We start from the raw sequence: 22,630 nt of genomic DNA, 5'->3' as shown, positions 1-22,630 counted from the left end.
TTTTTATTTTTTATGCGTAGGTAAAGAGGTTTCAAAGATATATTTAATTTGATTTGTATAACGTTATTAATATTTTAATACATAGTAAAATACATGTTAACCTGTTTTTGTATAGTATAGTTATGTATAAATATTACATATATATAAAATGCTATGTTTATAATGTATACTATATTTGTGTATGTTTGTCTTTATACAACTTTCCACGTTTTTTCAACAACATTAAAGTCATCAAAACTATAAAACACCACAAATGGAAGTTAATTACTTAGGGCCCCAAAATAAAAGACAATCCCACTAAAAGACAAACCTGTGCTGTATGGTACCATGCAGCCATGAAATAAATTTCATAATATCATACAGTTAACAGAATCATTGTTCATTAGCAATAAGACGTCTGAAAGAGAGAGCAGTTGTGTTTTTTTTGTGAGGTATCAATACCTCCATTTTATTGTAACAATTCAAGCAAATTACATAATTTGAATGTACAACATACAAACAGACTGTGGAAAAGGTCCTTTGTAAAGAGAAACTCTTGAAAGAAAAGTGACCACATTTTGTCACTCACCCATTCTCCAAAAAAAGAACAACATGTATTAATAACATAAAAACAAACAAAGGAAATGAAGGGTCTTATTTATTTTTTAAAATCATCAAGATATTGAAACCAAACATCATATCCTTTTCAAGCAGCCCTACTGTATAAATGAGCGGATGAACGTTCCTCAACTCCACCAGTTTAAGAGCATGAATCTGCCAAGATCCTCCCTTTCCCCAAACCAGCTTCTAAGCATAGTTTTTTAAAGCACTCATGGTGGTCAACAGTTCACCGGACATTCTTTTTTTTTTTAACTGAAAGCTTTAGTGCGCTCACCAATCTGATGCAAAACTGAAAAGAAAAAAAAAAAGAAAAAAAGAAAAAGAAAAAAATAATCATAACAGGATCCAAACAGCTCCCATAAACTTGAATTAACTGCATATTATGAAAGCCTTGTGATAGGCTAGGGACAGTGGTTACGCTGCCAATCAGATGTTGGCTAAAATCACTTTAAACAGGAGGACACAGGTCGAAAACAGCAAGTGGGAGGAGACTGAGAGGCAAATTGCTAAGCCACGCCTCCTTCCTCCCTGCCAACTGATTAAACCTCCTCCTCCTCCTCCTCCTCATCATCCTCCAAGTCACAGAAGTCGATGGACGGTCTACTGTCCTCCACCTCATCTTCATCAGATTCTGCATATGAACCTGAGTCCAAATATAAGAAATAAGCAGAAACATTAAAAACCTGAATTGGATGGAGGGAAAAATCAGGGACAGATGCCATCTTTTTAGGCAGAATTAAACGCAAGCAAGCATTTTAAACAGAGGCATTGGTGATTCCCTCTGTGCATTCAATAGCCAAATATGACTATGTTAGTGGAATAAATAAACAAATGCCATGCAAACAAATCTTAACTACATCTATGTGAAATAATTTTGCACATTTTAATACCAGAACCAACACTGGGTTTTATAATCTATACTTACCTATGCATTTAAAAGAAGGTGATATCAAGTTTTATATAAATTAACTAACAAGATTTAGATGTTTTATGATGCAGGACCAAAATAAATAGAAAAATCACAACGTACTTTCAAGATTGTCCATGTGTTCATGTAGAGTTCTCGCCAAGTTGAAAAACTGAGCGAGAGGGGGGAGAACGTTTTGGTTTTCAAAATCACATTAGCTTGCAATGAACACTATCATATTGTGTGACGCATCACAGGAGCCAAAGAACTGTACTTTCACTAACAGATACAATGAACAAAATACAGGAAAGACGTGGAAGGCTTACCCCAGCATCATTGACTGCACCCAGGACATCGGAGAACCTCTGCTCACACAGGTGCAGGAGCACCACCAGGTACAGCCCACAGCTGATGAACTCATACTCTGACTGAAGAATCCAACACACAAACTAAATTAAAAATATGAATCATATAACAGATAGATGTGAACATTACTTGCTTGAAGTCTCTTAACTGAAGGCTCTGTAATAAGGAACATGTTCAGAGTCTGATCAATAGTGATGGGATTTTAGGATATGATTCTAAGGGGCAGTTCACACAGAAGTTTTTTTTAGCCTTGAAAACGTGCTAGATGGACGTGTTTGACCACTGCGCGCGCATCTCACACAACACTGTGTTCTAAAAATGCAGTTAAAAGTATAGTTCAACTTAAAAAAAAAAAAAAAAAAAAAAAAACGGTAAACAGTAAAAGTAAATAAAAAAACCCCACAAAAAAGCATTGTGTGAATGGTCTCTAAATGTCCATTCAAACCAAGATGAGCGTTTGGTGAAATAAACATTTATTGTGTTAATATATGCCTGTTGTACTGATGGCATGCACCTCTTTAGAACATTTCACACTGCGCTTAACCCTGGGTCATCGTCGTTCTAAAACCCACCTTTAACCCCAGGTAATGTTTTCTACTGGGTTAGTATATTTACCCAGGGTTATGAAAGCCTGCTCCAGAGCAGGGTAAGGACCACTTTTGTGATGTTAACCCCACATTACAGTGCCATGTGCAGTGTGAAACAATGCTGTATTTATTTAGAGTGTTATGATTACGTCTTATTTAAAGTGTCACGGTATAAATTGTTGTTTTAGCATTTCAAATAGAAAAAGAGTAAATATCAACTGAAAACACATCAATTGGAGTAAAGAAGAGACCGTTTCATTCATACCTTTATAGTCTGAAAAGAAAAAAAACTTGATAGTACAGTCGGTATAGTGTAATATGAGAATGTGCACTGCAAGAACGTCAACAGCGTTTGTCCAATCAATGACACTGCAAATAAGGATGTTAACCAAAGGTTTAGAAATGTACAGTGTGAAACAACAGCATATGAATATCCAGGATACATTGTTAAAAGTATTATGAAACCTGAAGCAATATTATCAGGATTCCATTTACCCAGGGTTTAGAATGACCCAGGGTTAACTATTTCGAGTGTGAAAAGCCCTTTTGTGCTAGTCCGAAAAAAGTTGGTACAAAGAGGGTTTCAATCACATTGCAAAAAGTGTTGACCACCAAATAAAATACATGCTTTTGGTCACATGCCCAGAGTCTGCTGTTAAATAAATTGGTGGTGGTCACAGACAGTATTCTGCCAAGTGACAGTGAATTGCAGAGGAAGGAACCAGGACTCACTCTTTTGTCTCTGTACTCTTGTATTTGCCGTTGTTTGATAAACACCACAGTGAATAAAAAAATCTGAATGTCTGTTTGAAAACAGGTGACTACGGTTTGACTTTGTGGTTTTACGGTTTCTTCTCTGTGATAAGAGTGTAAGAAATGTAAAGTTGTGCAGTGCTGCTTTGTGTACCACTGTATTTCTCCTTCTCCATAAGTCCCACCTTCTGTCAGAGAGAAAGTGCATATTGCTTTGGCTGTTTTTTTCCCCTGCATTGGTCTGAACAGACAAATTGCATGTGAAAACTGGGATTGAATTCTTAATTCCAGGCCTTAATTGCATGTATAATTCTTGTTCCCTAGTTAACCATAACAAACTGGTAAAGCACTCGAGCATGCACAATTTCACACGAGTAGGTTTCTTATAAGAAGTAATTTAAACAATGTGCTTGTATCTTGTTTTGATGCACTTACCCTTTCATGAGATCGATAGAGCTCATTGATGTCAAAGTTCTCAATATTTAGGTGCAGTTTTTCCTTACAAAGTTCACAGGTAGTGATGGCCTCCAAGTTAGAACCTGTATATCAAAGCAGATATATGGGATGAATACAAATATTTAAAAAAATAAGCAGCCTAATTCACATCTTAACCAATTAAGGCCATAATGAGTTTTTGAACTACAGTTTATTTGTACATGGCAGAACCATAGAAATCTCTGAAGTAACTCCTCCATGTAAACACTATACCGTATTCATGATATACTAAACATTCAGGACTGTACTATGGTACCACCACAGTATTCATCTGTAAGGGCTAGTAACCACCTCAGTCTCAAAGGTTCTTCAGAAGTTTATAAATAAATGAGATTCTTCCTGTCTTGTGATTTTCATACTTGTGTATTTGATAAGTCTGCTTTCACACTGTGTTATGCATTAGAAGTCTTTGACCAGCACAGGAAATGAACCCAAAATCCTCTTTGTCAGACTGAATTTGAAAACAGTTCCTTTCTGAGTGCACATCAAACAACTGAATATACACTATATAAACACCTAGTTTATTTCTGCCCTCAGGAAAAGACAGCCATACCAGAGCTGATTTTGGAGTGGAGCCATTTCTTAATGCAGTCCTGGTGCACATACTGCAGGCTGCCGGTGCACTTGCAGGGCTCGATCAGAGGGTTGGAACTCGACTGCTCCCCCATCTGACAGATTCGGCACAGATCACCCTCCTCCTCATCAGAATCCTCCAACAGAAGGCTAAAAGTAGGAAGAGGGTGTGGTTATAATCGGCAAACTAAATTGTGAATGTGCTCCTGCTACACCAAGTTTAGATCCAAGCCTACTTAAACACAACTGAACCAGCTAATCAAGATCTTCAGGATAACTAGAAACTTCCAGGCAGGTATGTAGGATTTTCCAGGGTTTATGTACTATAAATGTAAACGTCATCAAATTTGGTAAATTAGGGTAGGGCGAAAGATTTCCCTACACAGATTTGCTGTGTTGACCAACAGAAAGCTGCTTGGTTGGAAAGTGACTTATATGGGAGTTGTCCTGCACTCTTGACAATGGTCATTCTTGCAAAATTTCACTAATGTGACTGCACATTTACAGTAATGTTTTTTAAAACACACACACACACACACACACTCTACACAATAACTAGACAGTTCAAATTGCCCTCTGACCTCTCCTGAATCTTTCGCAGTCTCTCTGGGTCTCTGGAAGGGGCGGGCTTGTCTTTTGCCTGCTCATCAGTTTGACTCCTCCCCTCTGCTCCTACTCCCACACCAATGATTACATTCTCTGGCATACGGAAGAGCGGGCTGGTCATCACCCTGCCAATGCCATGGCTCCGTCCAGCCAGACGGGCTCCGTCCTGCAGCAGAGATGCAGAAAGACCCGAGGCTCCAGAAGAGGGCGCTGCTGTTGCACCCTCTGGGGACTCATCTTCATCATCGTCATCATCATCATCTTCACAATGTGCGCCTTGATCAGGCGTTTTACTGCCATCTCGGTCAGGGAATTGGGGTGAACGATGAGGGCCCATGCGGGCGCTTTCGTCACGCCCTTCCCTCCTGCGACGAGAAAACAGTGGGGTACAGCGGTTCCAGTTCAGCCAGGACAGTCCCGCTTGAGGCCTGAGCGATTCCTGTTCGGGCCCTACATCAGCGCTCTCCCTGACGGGAGCGAGAGATGGTCCGCGTCTGCGCAAGAACGAAAATGCCTGAACGGGGTCAGAATTCCTCAGCTCTGCTTCCAAATTTTCTCTACTGACTGGAGAAGGGGCTTCAGAGGGCAGGGCTTCATCTGGGCTAGAGTCAAATGACCTTGAATCAGAGGCAGAGCTGGCGGTGGAGTTTGACTCCTGACTGGAGCGTCGGGAGAAAAGTCGAGATAGCAGGCGTCTGGTTGTTCGCCTGCCGTCTGAGTCGCCGCCATTCTGAGCAGGAAGTGGAGTGGGGGTGGGGCTAGATGAAGGTGGGCTGGAGCTACAGCCAGTAAGGGGTGTGTAAGGGGTGGAGCTCCAGGATGAGAGGTGGGATGGGTCCGACACAGAGGTGGAGGTTCTGGTGGAGCTAGTGCTGGTGCGTGGTGTATCGCGAGAGAACGGAGTGGACTGGTAATCTGTGGTCAGCCTGTGGGAGCTGCGCTCCAGAGGAGAGGGGAGGTACTCGGTTGGGATACGGCGACTAGATGAACTGTTATCTCTGTAGGATGAGTACTGGCTCTCTTTGGGTCGAGCACCTTGTGCATAGGTGGATGTAACACGCTCTGAACGGTCTAAAGCACAAAAAGAAACATATAGTTACCTTGATGGGCTACAACCTTATACATTATACTAATGAAGGCATAAAATGTAAGAAGAAATGGTAAGACTTGAGATATCAAAAATATAAAATCCTCAAATTAATTGCAAGTAAAGCTGTTTCAATCCCATGTTCAGTTCAAAAGAACACAACTTGTGGTGCAAAACAGGAAGAGTCAGATGATCAGAGCAACATTTGAGAAACTATATTGGTACCATGATATTTTGCACATTTTTTTTGTCTTTTCACAGTACTGTATATAACACAACTTAATAGTACACATTACAATGTAAAATAAAAATGATATACATTTATGAAAACTAAAGCAAGCATTTTGAAATTATCTGCATTCCACGTTTTCATCCAGAAGTTTTGGGCAATATCCCAGAATGCTTATTAAAATACATGGATGAAAACTTTAAAGTTTAAAGTCATCCAATTATGCATAGAACCACTTAGAGAGAAAAAAAACACTATAGAAAAAGGAGTGGACTAGAGTGTTAGTGAATGAATGTGTCTGTATAAAATGTAACCAAGTATGTGTGTGCACATACACAGTGAAGATGTCAGTCCACTAGGCCGATAACTAGACTCCCCCAGTGAGGTCAGTCCTAAATCCCCCCTCTTCTCCCAATCCCTGCGGGCCCAAGGACCATCTGATGGAGTGGACGAAGATGATGATGATGAGGAGGATCTAGACAAAGGACTAATGGTGGATTTCCACGAAGAATCTAAAGACAAGAGCAATGTGTTAATACACCATATATCCATACACTGACAAGATGCTTAATATTAACTATAGTTATAGTATTAAGCCACATTTAAAATGTTTACAAATACTTTTTACTGTGACATACGTCCTAAAGTAGAGTAGGAGTTGGCTAGGTTGGTAGGTTTAGATGTGGATGGAGATCTGGAATTTCCTGCTCTATTTGTGTAAGAAAGTTTTGCTCTTTTAGACTCTGTGTCTTGGGATTTGCCAAGAAGTCCACAGTAGGTTCCCAGTCTTCTCTCAGAGTCTGTCTGAAATGCAAATGCACAAACGCAGGCAGTTAGATGTCATACATTCAGGTCGCAAAAGAGAAATTCTGCATAAATCAGATTTTTTGGTAAAGTTGTTTACATACAAATGTGGCCCATATCAGACACCGATAAATGCTCCATGACTTTTTCATTATAACAGCATTAAATTTCATATTTAATGCACATATTTTGCCACTTTATGAAACTAAAAGAACTTCAGACAACCAGTCATATAGCTATGCACAAGCTTTAGACACTTTCTCATGGTTCAAAACACCACAACCATTAAAATAAGGGAGGGAGACAAAACGAAAAAAAAAGAAAGAAAAAAGTCAGACTTGAAGCAAAAGAAAAAACACCCAGTTAAAATCTTTTTTTAAAATTTAAAATTCTAATGCTACTAAAAGGAATAATAATCATAATAAACAGACAGTTTTTTTAAATATAATTATAGTTTTAAGTAAATACTAATTTAGTTATTAAAAAGCACATTATATAAAAATAGATCAAATATAATTATGTGTGTGCGTGCGTGTATGCGTTACATTTTGACAAAAACATATATGCAAAATATTTACAAGTCTGCCTCTGTCCCCACTGGTGGATTCGGTCCATGATCGATCATGGACAGATGAAGAAGAGGAAGAGGAGGAAAGGGAGATGGGAGTAGAGAGCTTCCAGTTGGAGTGACGGCTTTCAGTTGAACTGTAACCTCTTGGCGAGCTCAGCAGACGGGAGCTCTGGAACACACAGGAAACATGAGAAATGAACACACAACACATGGATGTCAGAACATAAACGTGACAGGAAGAGACCAAACGATTATTGACTCATTCAACTACCGTTTATTCAACATCATAAAAGAGAAGTATGGGCCAAGATTCAGATTAAAACAGCCAACCACAAAGCCTCTGCAAATAGTTTCCTTCCTCAAGCATATGGGGGGTTTGCTGCTTTGTTATGACTAGAAATCCCCAGTGGCAAACTATACATGGACGAGCTGATGGTGGCCAATGTTGTTTGATGTCCATTTCAGTGCTGGCTAATGTAGTGATGTAGTTAAGTTCTAAGATGTGATCTTCCAAAAAAATTAAAAAAAAAACACTCTGGAGAGTCAAAAACAACCCTGGGAGCTTCAGTAACTTTATCTAGCACGACAGACCTTGACAGGTTCATGAGATACACCGAGGCCAGGAATCTAGTGTGCACTAAAAAAAGCCCAGTGAACCAAGGCAGTGTAACACGAAGATCTTTCCACAGCTCCAGCAGCATGAGGAAAATGAGATGCTAATAGAGTTAGCACACCGATCGCCATAGTGCCTCTTCTAGAACCATAGGTTAATATTTAGCTATAAATTGTAAAGCAATTAATTACCTAATAACACTACATAAAACAGTAGCTGACACTCTGAAAAGTATAACAAAAGTTTGTGTACAACTTTTAAAACATTTTTGGAACAAATGTATCCATTACATGCCCTGAAACTTTGTACGTAATTTGATCATTTTTTTTAAGCATAGCAAAAATGCAATGCTGGGAATTAAAAGGTTAGTTCACCCAAAAATGAAAATTCTGTCATTAATTACATCATTAAAGATACAATATGTAATTTTCTTTCGCCGCTAGGGGTTGCTAACCTTTACAATAACAAACGCATAAGTTGATGACACAGTGATAAGTGGAATGATTGGACTTGCTGTCATGCCGATGGATCTAATAATGTTTATGGATGAGTGAAAACATACTTGTTTTTTAACATGACTGTGGTATGAAGCAGGGCGCGATTGCTAGTAAGAGACAGATATCAGCGCCACACGCGAGTCCCGCGGATTTAAAGGAATAAGGACATTTCATTCTACCGAACTACCCGCAAGTGCTGAATTACTACTCGCACAAGTCAGTTTATTTGACGAATTAAACTTGAGGTAACGCAGCACTGTTTCATTTGGTCTAATATTACAGTATCATACTAAACTGCATTTGAGTGTGTTGAAAGTTATAATGTTATTCTATGTTAGTTTGTTGGCTATATGAGACTAGCAGTAAGCTAGATCAACATTAGAATAGCATACTGATCATATGCTAACATTTCATCATGTTGAGCTATATAACATTGGTCTGTTTTATGTACATTTGCTCACCTGTCTAATAAAGTACATGCGAGAGTGGCATCCCTGTCAAGTCCAAGTTAGTCGTGGACGTGGAGCTCTCGGCATCTTGAAAACGCCACGCTGATATTGATCCTCGTTCTAGTTCTCCTTTTGTCCCAAAGTCTGCTTGCCATCGTCCATAATGTTTGAACGAAACAACAACAGCGTGAGCGTGCCGCTAGATGTAATGCACTACGCAGTTGTTCAAGTCTGTCTCCATGGTAACTATGGCAGTACAAGCGAGGGATAACGCGGATATTACGTCATTGAGAGGCGACAAGTGAACCGGGACGGGCACTTTTAAAAATTGTGAATTTCTCTTAAGTTACAAATTCTTGGAAACATTTAGGATAATGTAAGTACACAATTGAAAGAAATGTAGAACACTGTGCAAGTGTTTTTTGGATATTTTGATACAAAATTCTAACATATTGTACATTTAAAGTAATTAATGTGACTCTGGTGGTTTAACCTCAATTTTATGAAGCGTCGCAAGTGCTTTGTTTGCGGAAAAAAAAAATTACCTCTATATTTACAAAATAATACTAACCAAAGCACGTTCACAGAAAAACTTCCTGTCTTGAGTCAAACATGTATGGGTCGTGGTGCTCCCCCTACTGGATTGAAAGTCAATAATTATGACCGCCGCTAGCGTAGCTAGCGAAAGCGGTCATATAGGGATTGTCAAAGTTTTTTTTTTTTTTTTTTTCGTCATCTACTGAATTTTTCGTCAACGATACCAGGGACACCGAAACACTGGGGAACATGAAATTTGGTGGGCATGTAGCCCCACTAGACTTTTATGGAAAAATTTCGTTTGGTCCCCAGGGGCCACTCCCCCCCCGCGCTGGGCCCCCCCAAACCCAAGAATTTTTTATGGTATGTTGCTCTTAAGGGCCCACATCAACCTAGCCCATAATCACTCATTTGTGATTTGCACCCCTCCCATAAAAAATGAAAATGCAATATTATTCTGCTTTAATCGCCCCTATCTTCAGTTGAGATGTTCAGAACTGCACCATATTTCATGTGTATGATTAACTTGACATCCTCTGGGGGTATGCTAAGTTTCGTAGAATTTCATCCATGGGGGGGTATAAAATAAATTCATTTATGTGCACATTTAGTGACTGTACACTCATCGGCCTGTAGATGGTGGTGTTGAGCGAAGGGTTGCTGGTTTAGGATGATACTGTCACTAAGGTTGCCAACTGTCCCGAATTAGGCGGGACGTCCCGCATTTTGGGCCTAATTTATTTGTCCCTTGCGTGACCTCCCGTGTCCCGTTTTTTGACAAGCTGATAAACCACTGACTGATACAACAGCAACAGCAGCAGTGCTGACCACGACACTTGAGAATGATCACCGACACCTGTCATCATCCAATCACAGCTTTTTTTAATCACTGTTTTGAGACAAATCATTGTTTGATTTGCGAACATCCTCTGCCGTCTGGTCGCTTCCGCTTCAAGCCGGACTCGTCTCGCGCTAACGGTAACTTCCTTTCACTGTCCACGTTTTGATTTCGGCTAATCAATTTTGGCGAATTTTGGAAACAACGTGATTATTGTTCATGAGTCTAACATCCAGCCACGCAAGAAAACATGTAATCTACCTGAGGGAATAATATGCTCAAAAAACATTTCTGATTATTATTAATGTTTTAAAGCTTTTAGAAAGTACATAGAAAGCTTTTGTAACATTATCTTAACTGTCACTTTTGATTAATGTAATGCATCCTTGCTGAATAAAAGTAGGCAATTACTTTTATTTTTTTTCCCAAAAAATAATCTTACTAACCCCAAACTTTTGAACTGTAAGCCTAGTGTATAATGTTAAAAAAGCTTTCTATTTTAGATAAATGCTGTTATTTTGAACTATGGTTTGTTTGTAATGTGACTTTTTTCATGTATGACATTAAAATTATTTTTAGAATTAAATACATAAATAGGTTAAGCAATACAAATGTGTTTATGTCTGATAACCTTTTAAACACAAACTTAACTGCAGACACTGAAATGACGTACACTGTGTGATACAGTACAAATATTTTGAGTGTCCCTCATTTTCCTATAAATAACCACGATTGTCCCGCATTTTCCTTTTCTGAAGTTGGCAACCCTAACTGTCACACACACACATGCAGGAATACAAACAAACGCAAGCATGCACACACACTGACATCCACACGCACATACAAATCCACATGCACACACACGCGCACACACATGTACGCACGCATACATACACGCACAGACACACACACACACACACACACACACACACACACACAGACAGACAGACATGCACATACTACTACTTTTTTTAGGTATATACATAAACACGCAATACAGCCAAATTGCTCCACGTCATTTCTTTTTGTGGAAAGCCAGTGCAGGCCTGAGCGGCGGTCATATTTTGTACCGCCATGCGGTACATCTAGTTTCATAAAGAAAGTGGAAAATGATGTTGTTGTTTTTTTGTGCAAACAAAGCACTCGTGTCACTTCATAAAATTGAGGTTAAACCACTGGAGTCACATGGATTATTTTAATGATGTCTTTCCTATCGTTCTGGACCTTGAATGTGTTAATACAAATTAAATATCTTAATTTGTGTTCCGAAGATGAACAAAGGTCTTACAGGTAGGGGTGGGCGGTACACCGGTGTCATAGTCATCACCGGTGTGACATTGCGCCACGACATGGATTTTCTAATACCGTCAATACCGTAATAAATCAATTATGTTCCTTGAACGGCTGCATTTACATTAGGGCTGTAGTCAACCAAAGAAATGCTTAGTCGACCAAAGTCCTGTCCTGCACAACGATTAGTCGACTAAAAAAAAAAAAAAAAGACGCGATGTTTTGCATTTTGATTGAACATTTATTAAACAATTGTCAGAGCATTTATAAAACAACAACGAAAAAACGTTTTTGTTTTATTGACACCTGGGATCCCCCGCGAAACGGTTCTCATTCGCGCTTGAATAAGGCCGGCGACACACTGGCTGCTGGCGTGAGAGTCTCAGCTGCGTTGGGTGTCTGTTTTTATTTCGGCTCCCATGTTAAAAGGTTGGAGTTTGCACACTGCCTGCGTGAGACACGCGTCTCAGGCGCGGCTCGAGCCACGCGGAAAACGCGTGCATGCTTGAAATAGAACCGACGCCTGAGTGTTCCTGCAACAAGAGTGTTCTCTGGCTAGAGCGCAGAACAGCGGAGTTTGTATGAACCGAAGTGCATGCCTGAGCTTGTATTGCTGCTGTTGCTTTGACATTGTGGAAAATAGAATAAACAAAATGTATTAGACTTTTTACCCGTTATTATCAATCTAAATTAATCTCGTTTTTAATTTAGGCAAACTTAATTTCGTTTTTTCTTTATTTAAATTTCGTTTTTCTTTATTTAAATTTTGTTTTTTCTTTATTTAAATTTCGTTTTTCTTTATTTAAATTCCGTTTTTCTTTATTTAAATTTCATTTTTTCTGTATTTAAATTTCGTTTTTTTCTTTATTTAAATTTCGTTTTTCTTTATTTAAATTTCGTTTTTTCTTTATTTAAATTTAGTTTTTCTTTAGGCCTATTTAAATTTCGTTATTCTTTATTTAAATTTCGTTTTTCTTTAGGCCTATTTAAATTTCGTTTTTCTTTATTTAAATTTCGTTTTTCTTTATTTAAATTTCGTTTTTTCTTTATTTAAATTTAGTTTTTCTTTAGGCCTATTTAAATTTCGTTTTTCTTTATTTAAATTTCATTTTTTCTGTATTTAAATTTCGTTTTTTTCTTTATTTAAATTTCGTTTTTCTTTATTTAAATTTCGTTTTTCTTTATTTAAATCTACCCTTTACTGTGTCAGTAATTTGTTAGTCAGAAAAATATTAGACTACCTTAAAAGTATTGCTTAATTAACAGACTGTGTGCGTTTTATATCACTAGTGCAGTGTCCGTTCTCGGAGAATATAGCCGCCCTGCTCGCGTGAGGTGCGCCGCTTCCCGCTCGCGCTGTTCTGTAGTTTACTATTAATTCTGAACGTGTCGCGTCTCGCGTGTCTGTCTATATTGCACCAAATGCGACACTGCACTCCCTTGTGAAGTCGATTGGATGAACGGTTCTCGAAATAATCAAAATGCAAACGGACAGACAGACACATAGGGATTACTACCTATATTCCTTACTGAGCACGAAGCAGCAGTGCAGCCAGCCACAGGTGCGGTTCCCGAGTGTTCTACGTGGTGCGCTAAACTGTGGCGCTGTTACAAAATAGCCTAAATTAAAGCATTTAAAGTTGTGGATAAAACATAGGCTAATTATATTTAGAATACAGTAATATATAACTGCTTATAAAGGAATAAATATCAAGGAGTAAATCAATGAAAATTTCTTTATTGGTGAAAAAAAAAAGTTATACCGTGATATTATACCGTCACCGTTCAAAAGATGAAAAATACCGTGATATTAATTTTAGGTCATATCGCCCACCCCTACTTACAGGTTTGGAACGACATGAGGGTGATTAATGATAGAATTTTCATTTTTGGGTGAACTTACCGTTAAAGGGTCTTGGATCCTACAATGGATCCTAATCAATAATTGGTAAATTACTGGTCAACTCAATTTGCTGAGTTTCTTCATTGTCGAATTGATTTATTTTTTTATATATACAGTTTTGTTTCATGAATATTACAGTATTTAAAAGCATGTACAGTGAAATTTCTTAACTTTTCATGACTGTATCCTTACTGGTTGAAATATATAATTTTTCAAATATAGCTGTGTGACGAACCAAGTTCTGAATATAAAACTTTCACATACTATATCAAACAAATGTGGTAAAATTTTATCAACCCTAATTGCCCAGTGTGGCATTTTGCAACTTGCAAATTACATATGGATTTCTGGGTGACTGGTTCAGCAAGATGAGGTGACGTTAGTGATCTAGTGAAAGAGACTTAGGCTACACTACCTGTGGGTGTGAACAGACGTTATGGAAATTAATGTGTGACTGTAATACCTGATAGTCTGAGTCTAACTTGACAGAAGCTTCCCTGCTGAAGCGATCTCTTCCCAAGACGCTCCCTCTGCCATAGAGCCGACTCGCACTGAGCGCTGAAGATGAGGAGGACAAGGAGGAGGGTGATGACAGCGAGGAAGAGCTGGAGACAGCAAACGGAAAACGACGAGACTTCGAATCCATCTCTGAACTGTACCCTGAGAGACAGACACACACATGATGTTACAGCCGCATACTCATGACAGCAGTCACCGCTAAATTCCATTTAAAAACAGGATTGGAAATGATATGTTTTAGGCATGTCTTCTGTCATGTACTTCCATTACCTGTCAAGCATTACAAGTTGCTTCCAGCAGTATGATGATTTTAAAGTAATAGTTATGTCATGTACTCAATCGCATTGCTCCAAACTTATGACTTACTTGACTGCTTCAAACTCATTGTAATTGCATAGTAAAGAACAACCAGCACATTGTTAATATGTGATGTTCTGAAACCCATCAGACTTAGTTCATCTTTGGAACACAAAGATATTTTTAATAGGGATGCACCGATAGGATTTTTTTTGGTCAATACGATAGCGATTTTAGCAATTAAATATTGTCAGACTCCAACGATTCCTAAGTCACTTGCTTTCTTATTTGTACTTCAGTCATTAAAATAGATTAGTGTTTTAATCATGTTTTCAAGTTCAAAAACACATGCATTAAGGTATACTAGCAGGTGTATTGACGCATCAAAATTCTAATGAACATAGATTGGATCTATTTAACATTCAACAGGCCAACATAAATACACAGAACAAAGATACATATGAAACAAACAGTGCTTTTCAGCAAGGTCTAACAGTAGTTTTCAGGTACAGAAATAAAAGTAATCAAATAACAGTTCATATTCTTCAGTGTAGAAATTAAATGTATATTAATCCTTATTAAAGTTACACAAGTTATTGTATCAAGTCTCATTTTTGTCTTTTGTTGTGTTTGCTTAACATTAAAAACACAGACAGCAACGCAGCAGGAATATTAGGCTGCTGTCACTTTATGAGTGGCATGGATCCAATTATATTGGTGCAAAAGCGATTTATTTCTAATTAATTTAAGACCAGTGTTGCCAAGTCTGCAGTTTCCCTGCAGAATTGGTCTACTTTTACACTGCTGCCATGGTTTGTTTTTTTAGTCCGCCGTTGTTAATTGCATACAGATTGATCAACGCACATGCACAGAGCACATCAAAAATGGCAAACGGAAGCTCAAACACACGTTTGACACGCGAGAACCAATGAGGTTTGTTTTCAAGAGTCAAGTACTGTTGAGCTTCTGTTTGCCACATTTGATGTCCTCTATATAGGTGCAATGATCAAAGAGCCTAAATTTAATCTGTACATCATATGAAACAATCGTGTCCATTGAAAAGACTTAGATAAAACCACTTTATTTATAAACGGAACGGTATATTTTGATGATGTTTTTTGAAGCATGCAAATACCGTTGGTTTTTTTATACATTTTCACTTGTGTTCCGAAGATAAAAGTTTTCTGGGTTTGAAACAACATGAGGGTGACTCAATGACAATTTTAATTTTTGTGTGACGTTAACAAGTTATCCTTTCATGTGTCATGAAACAAAGTCAGTCACATGGGTTTGGAACAACATGAGGTTGAGTAAACATAGTACTTGAAGGATTAGTTCATCCAAAAGTCTTGAAGTATGAGTGAAAATTTTTGACAAGTTTTTGTGCCATCAAAACCACACTGGTAATCGGTTTACTGGCCCACATTTTCATCACACATACCTGACTTTACCAATAATCAGTAACCCTGTTGTCTTCCTTAAATGCACAGGGAGTATGGAGCACCTGTACCGGTCATCATAACACACTTCATTAAACCCTCCATACCCCTTTCTACTGCACCCTTCATCAAGCCATCTATAAATACCCTCCTCTCTACAGTTGAGTATCAAAATAGCACCTTCCTGCAATGAAAGCTCTCTGCTGTATGTCAAGCTTTTTCCAAATCACATTTGCCAAGTGAGAACGCTGCTAAACTTAACCTGAAGGCATGAAAGCACTGCTTCACTCAGGTGTCAGGCAGAAAAAGAGCAAGTTAGACAGGGAATATTTCAGGCCAAAACCTGTACTTGAAATGTATAGGCTACTCATTTAGATCCAAAATGTTGCAGCAGAAAGACTTATTGCACCAAGCCATTTAGTTTGATACAATCAACCTATTGCATCATTTAAGAATTTCTTCTGAATGTCTGTTCTGCTCTCTTCCACATAAAAGGGACAAAACAAACACCATAATCTGCACTGTATTGTATTCTGAAGCCATACGACACCTTTGTTCGAGAAAAAGGCTGAACATTTAAAAAAGTCTTTATTTACTTTCATTGTGTGGAAATGAGAAGACAGTCTGGTAAACTTCTCCTTTTGTGTTTGACAGAAGAAAGAAAACCATACAAGGAACTAAAAATGCTTATTTTAAATTTGGGGGGAAATACTCTTATGTATTTATTTATGTTTGGGGTACATTTTCATAGATCGCCATCCCCACTTCACACTTGCAAAAGCCATCTTAGTACTAAACGTAATTGAAAAGAACAACGAGAAAAACATTAACATCAGGGCGTGTATGTAACAAAGCACAACAAGAAGTTAAATGCCCGTGTGTTAAACCCTCTGGCTTTGTTCACCGATTATGCAACCTGTGCATGAACATTTTGTTAAACTTAAACCCAGGCTACCCTCAACAAAATCACACTAAACAGTACACCTATAAAATTAAGAGACATTTAAGTTACTGCTGACATGCATTTCTCTCTTTTGAGGTTCCTAAATGTACTTTCGTATCACATATGTGCTCTTTCCTGATTTCAGGGCTGTGTCAACAAGTGCAAATTTGACTCATGAATGAGATTTAAGATCAAAATAGTGGTTTATAAACATTGACCTCTCAAAATGCCTTTCTGGTCTCCAGCCCACAACGTTCAATTCCAGTTTGGTTCTCTTGTTTGAACTTGACAGGACAAACAGCAGGATTATGATTGTAAACCACAGCTGATGCATATCAAACTGACGAGATGTCAGTGATTTGCATTAGCTCAGCACAGCTCTCGGATTACAAGTACATTAAAAGACAAATGGTTCACAGAGGAGGTAAACACGGAGAATTTATCCGGAACAAAAGCTTTTGCTCCAAATAATCACTGATTTAACCCGCGTTCAAAACAGGACATGTTCGTGACATGCACAACTGACCCATTAAACTACACATGTGATCCCAGAAGTCAGTCGCATTAATAAACCAGCAGTCTGCCAGATGTCTAGGCCTTGTTTTTGTTAACCGGGACACTTCGTAAATACAACAAGAATAAATCTCGGTGGGTAAACGAATGCAATTAATCCGTATGCGTTTACATTGCCACTTACCAAACGCAACCCGTTAAAGCGTACCAAATCTCATCGTGTTAAAATGCTCCAAATGGCATCACTTCCGTGTGAACTCACCTCTGATTTTCCGTCTCTCTGCCTTTATTATTAATGGCGTCCGTGTGTTGATATAGGGAGGGTCACGTGGTTTAAAGTGTAAGCGGACACCCGCAGGGAACGCGTATCGTCGCTCGCGGAGGCTGATTGACAGCCGCACTAGCCAGTGAACGGCGGTGTAGCGAAATACACCCCGCCCTCTTTCCCTTGTTCATTGACAAGATGTCTGTAAAGATGCCTGTTGTTAACAACAAAATGATTTGTTAGGTTGTAAAATCCAAAATAATATTTGACATTTCCATTGATTCTATGCAGCAAGGCAGTATTTGCGGCCACTGGAAAAATGTATAGGCTAAATGAAACAAATAATAATAATTTTGTAGTCTAAACATTTCCCAGAAACTGTTTTACATTTATTTTTCAAAACTGTGTTCACTCTGTTACAATTTGGTGCAAACGATAGAAATGTAGGCCTATTAATAAGCACATTTAGTATTCAAGACACTTGTTGGTGAAAAATGTAGGCTACATAAATTATTTTAAAAAGATCAAGATTATACACACAGTATCTATCTATCTATCTATCTATCTATCTATCTATCTATCTATCTATCTATCTATCTATCTATCTATCTATCTATCTATCTAGCCTAAGTATGCATGCATGCATGTATGTATGTATGTATAAATATATATACGTGTGTGTGTGTTACTGACTTTTATCAACATCAATTTTTATATCACACATATATACAGTTGTAATCAAAATAATTCAAGCCCTATTGCAGATCAGGTTTATTGGCAAAATTTGCAGACTTTCAGCTGTTTGCAATGAACAAATCAAACAAAAGTAGCTAATTGAAATAGCTCAACACAACAAATGTGGTTTCCCCAAATTCAACTGAAAATGCAACTTTTAATGACTTCTGCAGTTTCAAAATTATTCAACCCCTTCATGGCAAGCATCTTTAGTACCTAGTAGAACACCCCTTTGCTGTTATGACCTGCTGTAAATGAGATGTATAACCAGACACCAGCGTCTGGCAGCGTTTCTGAGGAATATTAGCCCATTCCTCATGAGCAATGGCCTCCAGTTCAGTAATATTCTTGGGTTTGGGTGCTGCAACCACCTTCTTCAAATCCCACCAAAGATTTTCTATAGGGTTCAAGTTAAGTGACTGTGATGGCCACTGTAGAATCTTCCAGGACTTCTTCTGCAACCAAGCCTTGGTGGAATTTGAGGTATGCTTGGGATCATTTTCCAGTTGGAAGGTCCAATGACGCTCAAGCTTCAGCTTCCTCACTATCGGCATGACGTTTTCTCCAAGGATTTCCTGGTACTTCCATGAATCCATCTTGCCTTCCACACACTGCAGGTTTTCAGTGCCAGAGAATGCAAAGCAGCCCCAGAGCATCACCGAGCCCCACCATGCTTAAAGGCACAATATGTAACTTTTTTGCTTTAAAAATAGCAAAAATCACTATATCTATGTTATATATATTTTTTTAGTTGTTTACTTACATTATCCCGACTGTTTCCAACAACTTTCAAACCAGGAGAAATTTGAATTTAATTCGAAGACACGGCACGTTTCTTTATTTCCGTTTTGTCGCAGTCAATGGCGTCATATCCGCGTTGTCCCTGGTTTCCGCTCGTGCTGCCATGGTAACCAGAGCTATGAACCAGAGCCCTCTGATAGTAACCAAGACGACAGACGTGGACCACTGTAGTTCGCAATGTCTATCTGCACGCTGTTGTTGTTTCGTTCAAACATTATGGACCATGGCAAGCAGACTTTGGATAAAAAAGGAGAACTAAAACGAGAATCAATATCAGCGCGGTGTTTTCGAGATGCCGAGAGCTCCCATAGACAGTATATAAACGAGAGCTCCACGTCCGAGACTTCGACCGCTCCTACATGTACTTTATTAAACAGGTGAGCACATTTACATAAAACTAATCAATGTTATATAGTTCAACAATGATAAAATGTTAGAATATGATCTGTATGTTATTCTCATGTTGATCTAGCTTACTGCTAGTCTCATACAGACAAACTAACACATACATTTCAACACATTCAAATGCAGTTTAGTGTGATAGTGTAATGTTAGACCAAGTGAAACAGCGCTGCGTTACCTCACAAGTTTAATTTGTCTAATAAACTGACCTGTGAGTAGTAATTCTGCACTCGCGTGTAGTTCGGTAGAATGAAATGTCCATATTCCTTTTATATCTGCGGGACTCGCGTCGCTTGTGGAGCTGATAGCTGTCTCTTAGCAATCCCGAACTGCTTCATATCACAGTCATGATAAAAACATTGATGTATTCAGTCATCCATAAACATTATTAGATCGGTCGGCTTGACGTTGACGACAAGATCCATAATTCTTAGCAAATGTTGCGTCATCAAACTACGCCTTTGTTATTGTAAATAGGTTAGCGACCCCTAGTGGAGAAAAAATTCCATACTGTACGTTTAGGCAGAATGTTCTCTTCAGCATAATGCTTCATTCTTCTTCCTGCAGACATACTGCTGATCAGGACCAAAAAGTTCCAGTTTTGTTTCATCGCTCCACAGAACAGAATCCCAAAACTTCTGTGGCTTATTTATATGAATTTGAGCAAATTGGAGCCGCCTTTTCTTGTGCTTCTGGGTCAGCAGTGGAGATTTGGCATGGAATGCCTTGTCCAAATACCCACACTTGCGGTCTTTGCACTTAACCACTTGTCTACTTACATGACGTATTTCCTCTATTTGGCCCAAGCGTTCAAGTAGGAGTAAAGATTGCAAGTGTGTGTAGAACTTTTGATTACTCGATGGGACATGCTTATAGTCCTGCAAAAAATGCAAGTGTTTACAAAGCTTTTATTTATTATATTTTCAATACTTTGCATTAAAAAAAAACTTATACATGCCTATTCAGTAGTCGCTATGTAACTAACAGAAGACACAAATTTAAAATTGTGGTGCTTCTAATTACAAAAACAGTTGCAAATGTTGTGCAAAATAGACCCACACATACCATACTCAACTTTGCACCAATAAAATGTGCAACACTATTTTTTTACTACCAAATTATATGTATCTAATTCATTTAAATTACAGTGGAATGTTTTCCTCGACGTCTCGCGATTTCGGGGCACATGAGTTCCTGAACATAATGCATGATGGTATATGCTTTAGTTTAGTGTGCATTGCACTGCACTTTGTCATTTTTAAGACATGGGACAGTCTTGCACACTGACTTCCTGTCGCGTACACGCGCTCTCAAGTGGCCAAGACCGCAAGTGTGGGTATTTGGACAAGGCAGAAACCACATGTGTTTAGTACGTGACTTACTGTGCATGCTGAAACCTCAGTGCCTGTTGCCACCAAGTCTTGCTGCAGATCTTTTGCAGTCACTCGTTTTTCTGAACCTGCCTTCTCAGAGATCCGGTTGCAGCCATTGATTGCTTCCTTTTTGTTCCCCCGTCCAGTGTAACCTGTTCTTTTAACTTTTAACTTGCAAACTATGCCTCCAACGGTGTCTCTAGGAACATTTAGTTCCTTTACTATTACTACTCCTTCACACTTTTTGTGTTCCTTGTTTGTGAAGGACGATGATATTCTCTTAACTTTTTGGACCATTCTTTTGACTTAGCCATATGTCTAACATGCAGTCAAATGTGACACTCAACAAACCTAGCCAGTTCAGGTATTTAATTGAGTTCTAGCTCAAGTACACCTGGTGCAACTAATGAAGCCCTTGATTAGTTGCATCAGGTGTGCTTGAGACAACACTTGTTTTGCAGATTTGTGCTGTTGTGAGGGATTCTATTCAGGGGGTTGAATAATTTTCAAAGTCATTAAAAGTTGCATTTTCAGTTGAATTTGGGGAAACCATTTGAAACAATTACTTTTGTTTGATTTATTCATTGCAAACAGCTGAAAGTCTGTAAATTTTACCAATAAACCTGATCTGCATATATCAGCATATATATATATATATATATTTCATCTTGATCTTTTTAAAATCATTTATGTTTGCAAAAATACATAATTTAAGTATGACATCTATTTAAAACTAATCACATAATCTTTGTTGCACTGCATGTATAAAACTAAAAGTATATTTACTGCACTATATAAAAGTAAATCTCTAATAGAAAACACAACTTAAGATCTTACTGAGTGAATCCAGGCTGTAAATTGGCTCCTTGAATAAAAAAACATCAAGACTTTAAAATATTTGTGATTATTTAAATTATTATTTATATATTCTATTCAGAATTTTGTCTACACGTGTAATTGTGTATTTCCTCTTGGGGTTTTGTCTCTTTTTTGTTAGTCGTTAGTCATAGTGTTGTATAATGTAGTTCATTGAATAATGAAAACGTTTTTACGTTGTAAAACTCAAAACTGCAGGTGGAATACAAAGCCAGTAATGTGAAATAAATTCTAATAAATACTGGTATTTTGTCAAGTGTCATTCAGAGTAAATACAAGTAAAAAATAAATCCAATAAATAAAACACGAAAATGAACAAAGTGGCATTTGTAAAAGATTTATTGTGTTTTTTATAGCTTCAACTTTGGCTATTTGTTTGCCTGTCCAGTAGAGGGCGGTATCATGCATCTGATACAGTAATGACGGCACTGTTTCACTTGTGTTTACTCACAGCCACATGGCATTTATCCTGTCACTGTGGTAATTAAAAATATAGCAAAGTGTGATAATAAGACAAAAATGAACAATGCAAACAAATATGTTGCTTTACAATGTCTACAAAGTTACAATGTCTTAAAATACACCAGCTATCTTCATATATTTTACTAACTGAGGCAAACAATTTGTCATTATGCACGCAAGCTTAAAAAAAAAATCAATTTCTTAGCCTAGGAAGACTGATAGCTGATACGAAATGCGTTTTCAATTGCATTCATTTTTTGATTGAACAGTTAAATGAATTAAACAGCAGGCCTTAGACTT

General features: G+C 38.1%; 1 protein-coding gene across 4 annotated transcripts in view; it reads right to left on the bottom strand.

Annotated features, from left to right (window-relative positions):
• Positions 1-413: 413 nt before the first annotated feature.
• marchf7 (membrane-associated ring finger (C3HC4) 7) overlaps positions 414-22,630 on the bottom strand; it is a 30,573-nt gene continuing 8,356 nt past the window's right edge. For 2 of the 4 annotated variants that reach the window (XM_084129328.1, XM_084129327.1), the window contains exons 3-12: positions 14,169-14,365; positions 7,586-7,747; positions 6,842-7,007; positions 6,539-6,715; positions 4,863-5,958; positions 4,262-4,431; positions 3,649-3,752; positions 1,834-1,935; positions 1,631-1,679; positions 414-1,243 (exon numbers count right to left, since the gene is read on the bottom strand). In XM_084129328.1, coding sequence (XP_083985454.1) covers positions 1,140-1,243; positions 1,631-1,679; positions 1,834-1,935; positions 3,649-3,752; positions 4,262-4,431; positions 4,863-5,958; positions 6,539-6,715; positions 6,842-7,007; positions 7,586-7,747; positions 14,169-14,351 — 2,313 coding nt within the window. In that variant the 5' untranslated portion in view covers positions 14,352-14,365 and the 3' untranslated portion in view covers positions 414-1,139. Of the gene's footprint in view, positions 1,244-1,630; positions 1,680-1,833; positions 1,936-3,648; positions 3,753-4,261; positions 4,432-4,862; positions 5,959-6,538; positions 6,716-6,841; positions 7,008-7,585; positions 7,748-14,168; positions 14,366-17,600; positions 17,768-22,630 lie in introns of those variants that run through there. The other 2 variants (XM_084129325.1, XM_084129326.1) reach the window with 2 other exon arrangements.

This window comes from Abramis brama (assembly GCF_963993115.1).
Source record: "Abramis brama genome assembly, chromosome: 11".
NCBI classification, from domain to species: Eukaryota; Metazoa; Chordata; class Actinopteri; order Cypriniformes; family Leuciscidae; genus Abramis; species Abramis brama.
This window is presented reverse-complemented; position numbering and strand designations above follow the sequence as displayed.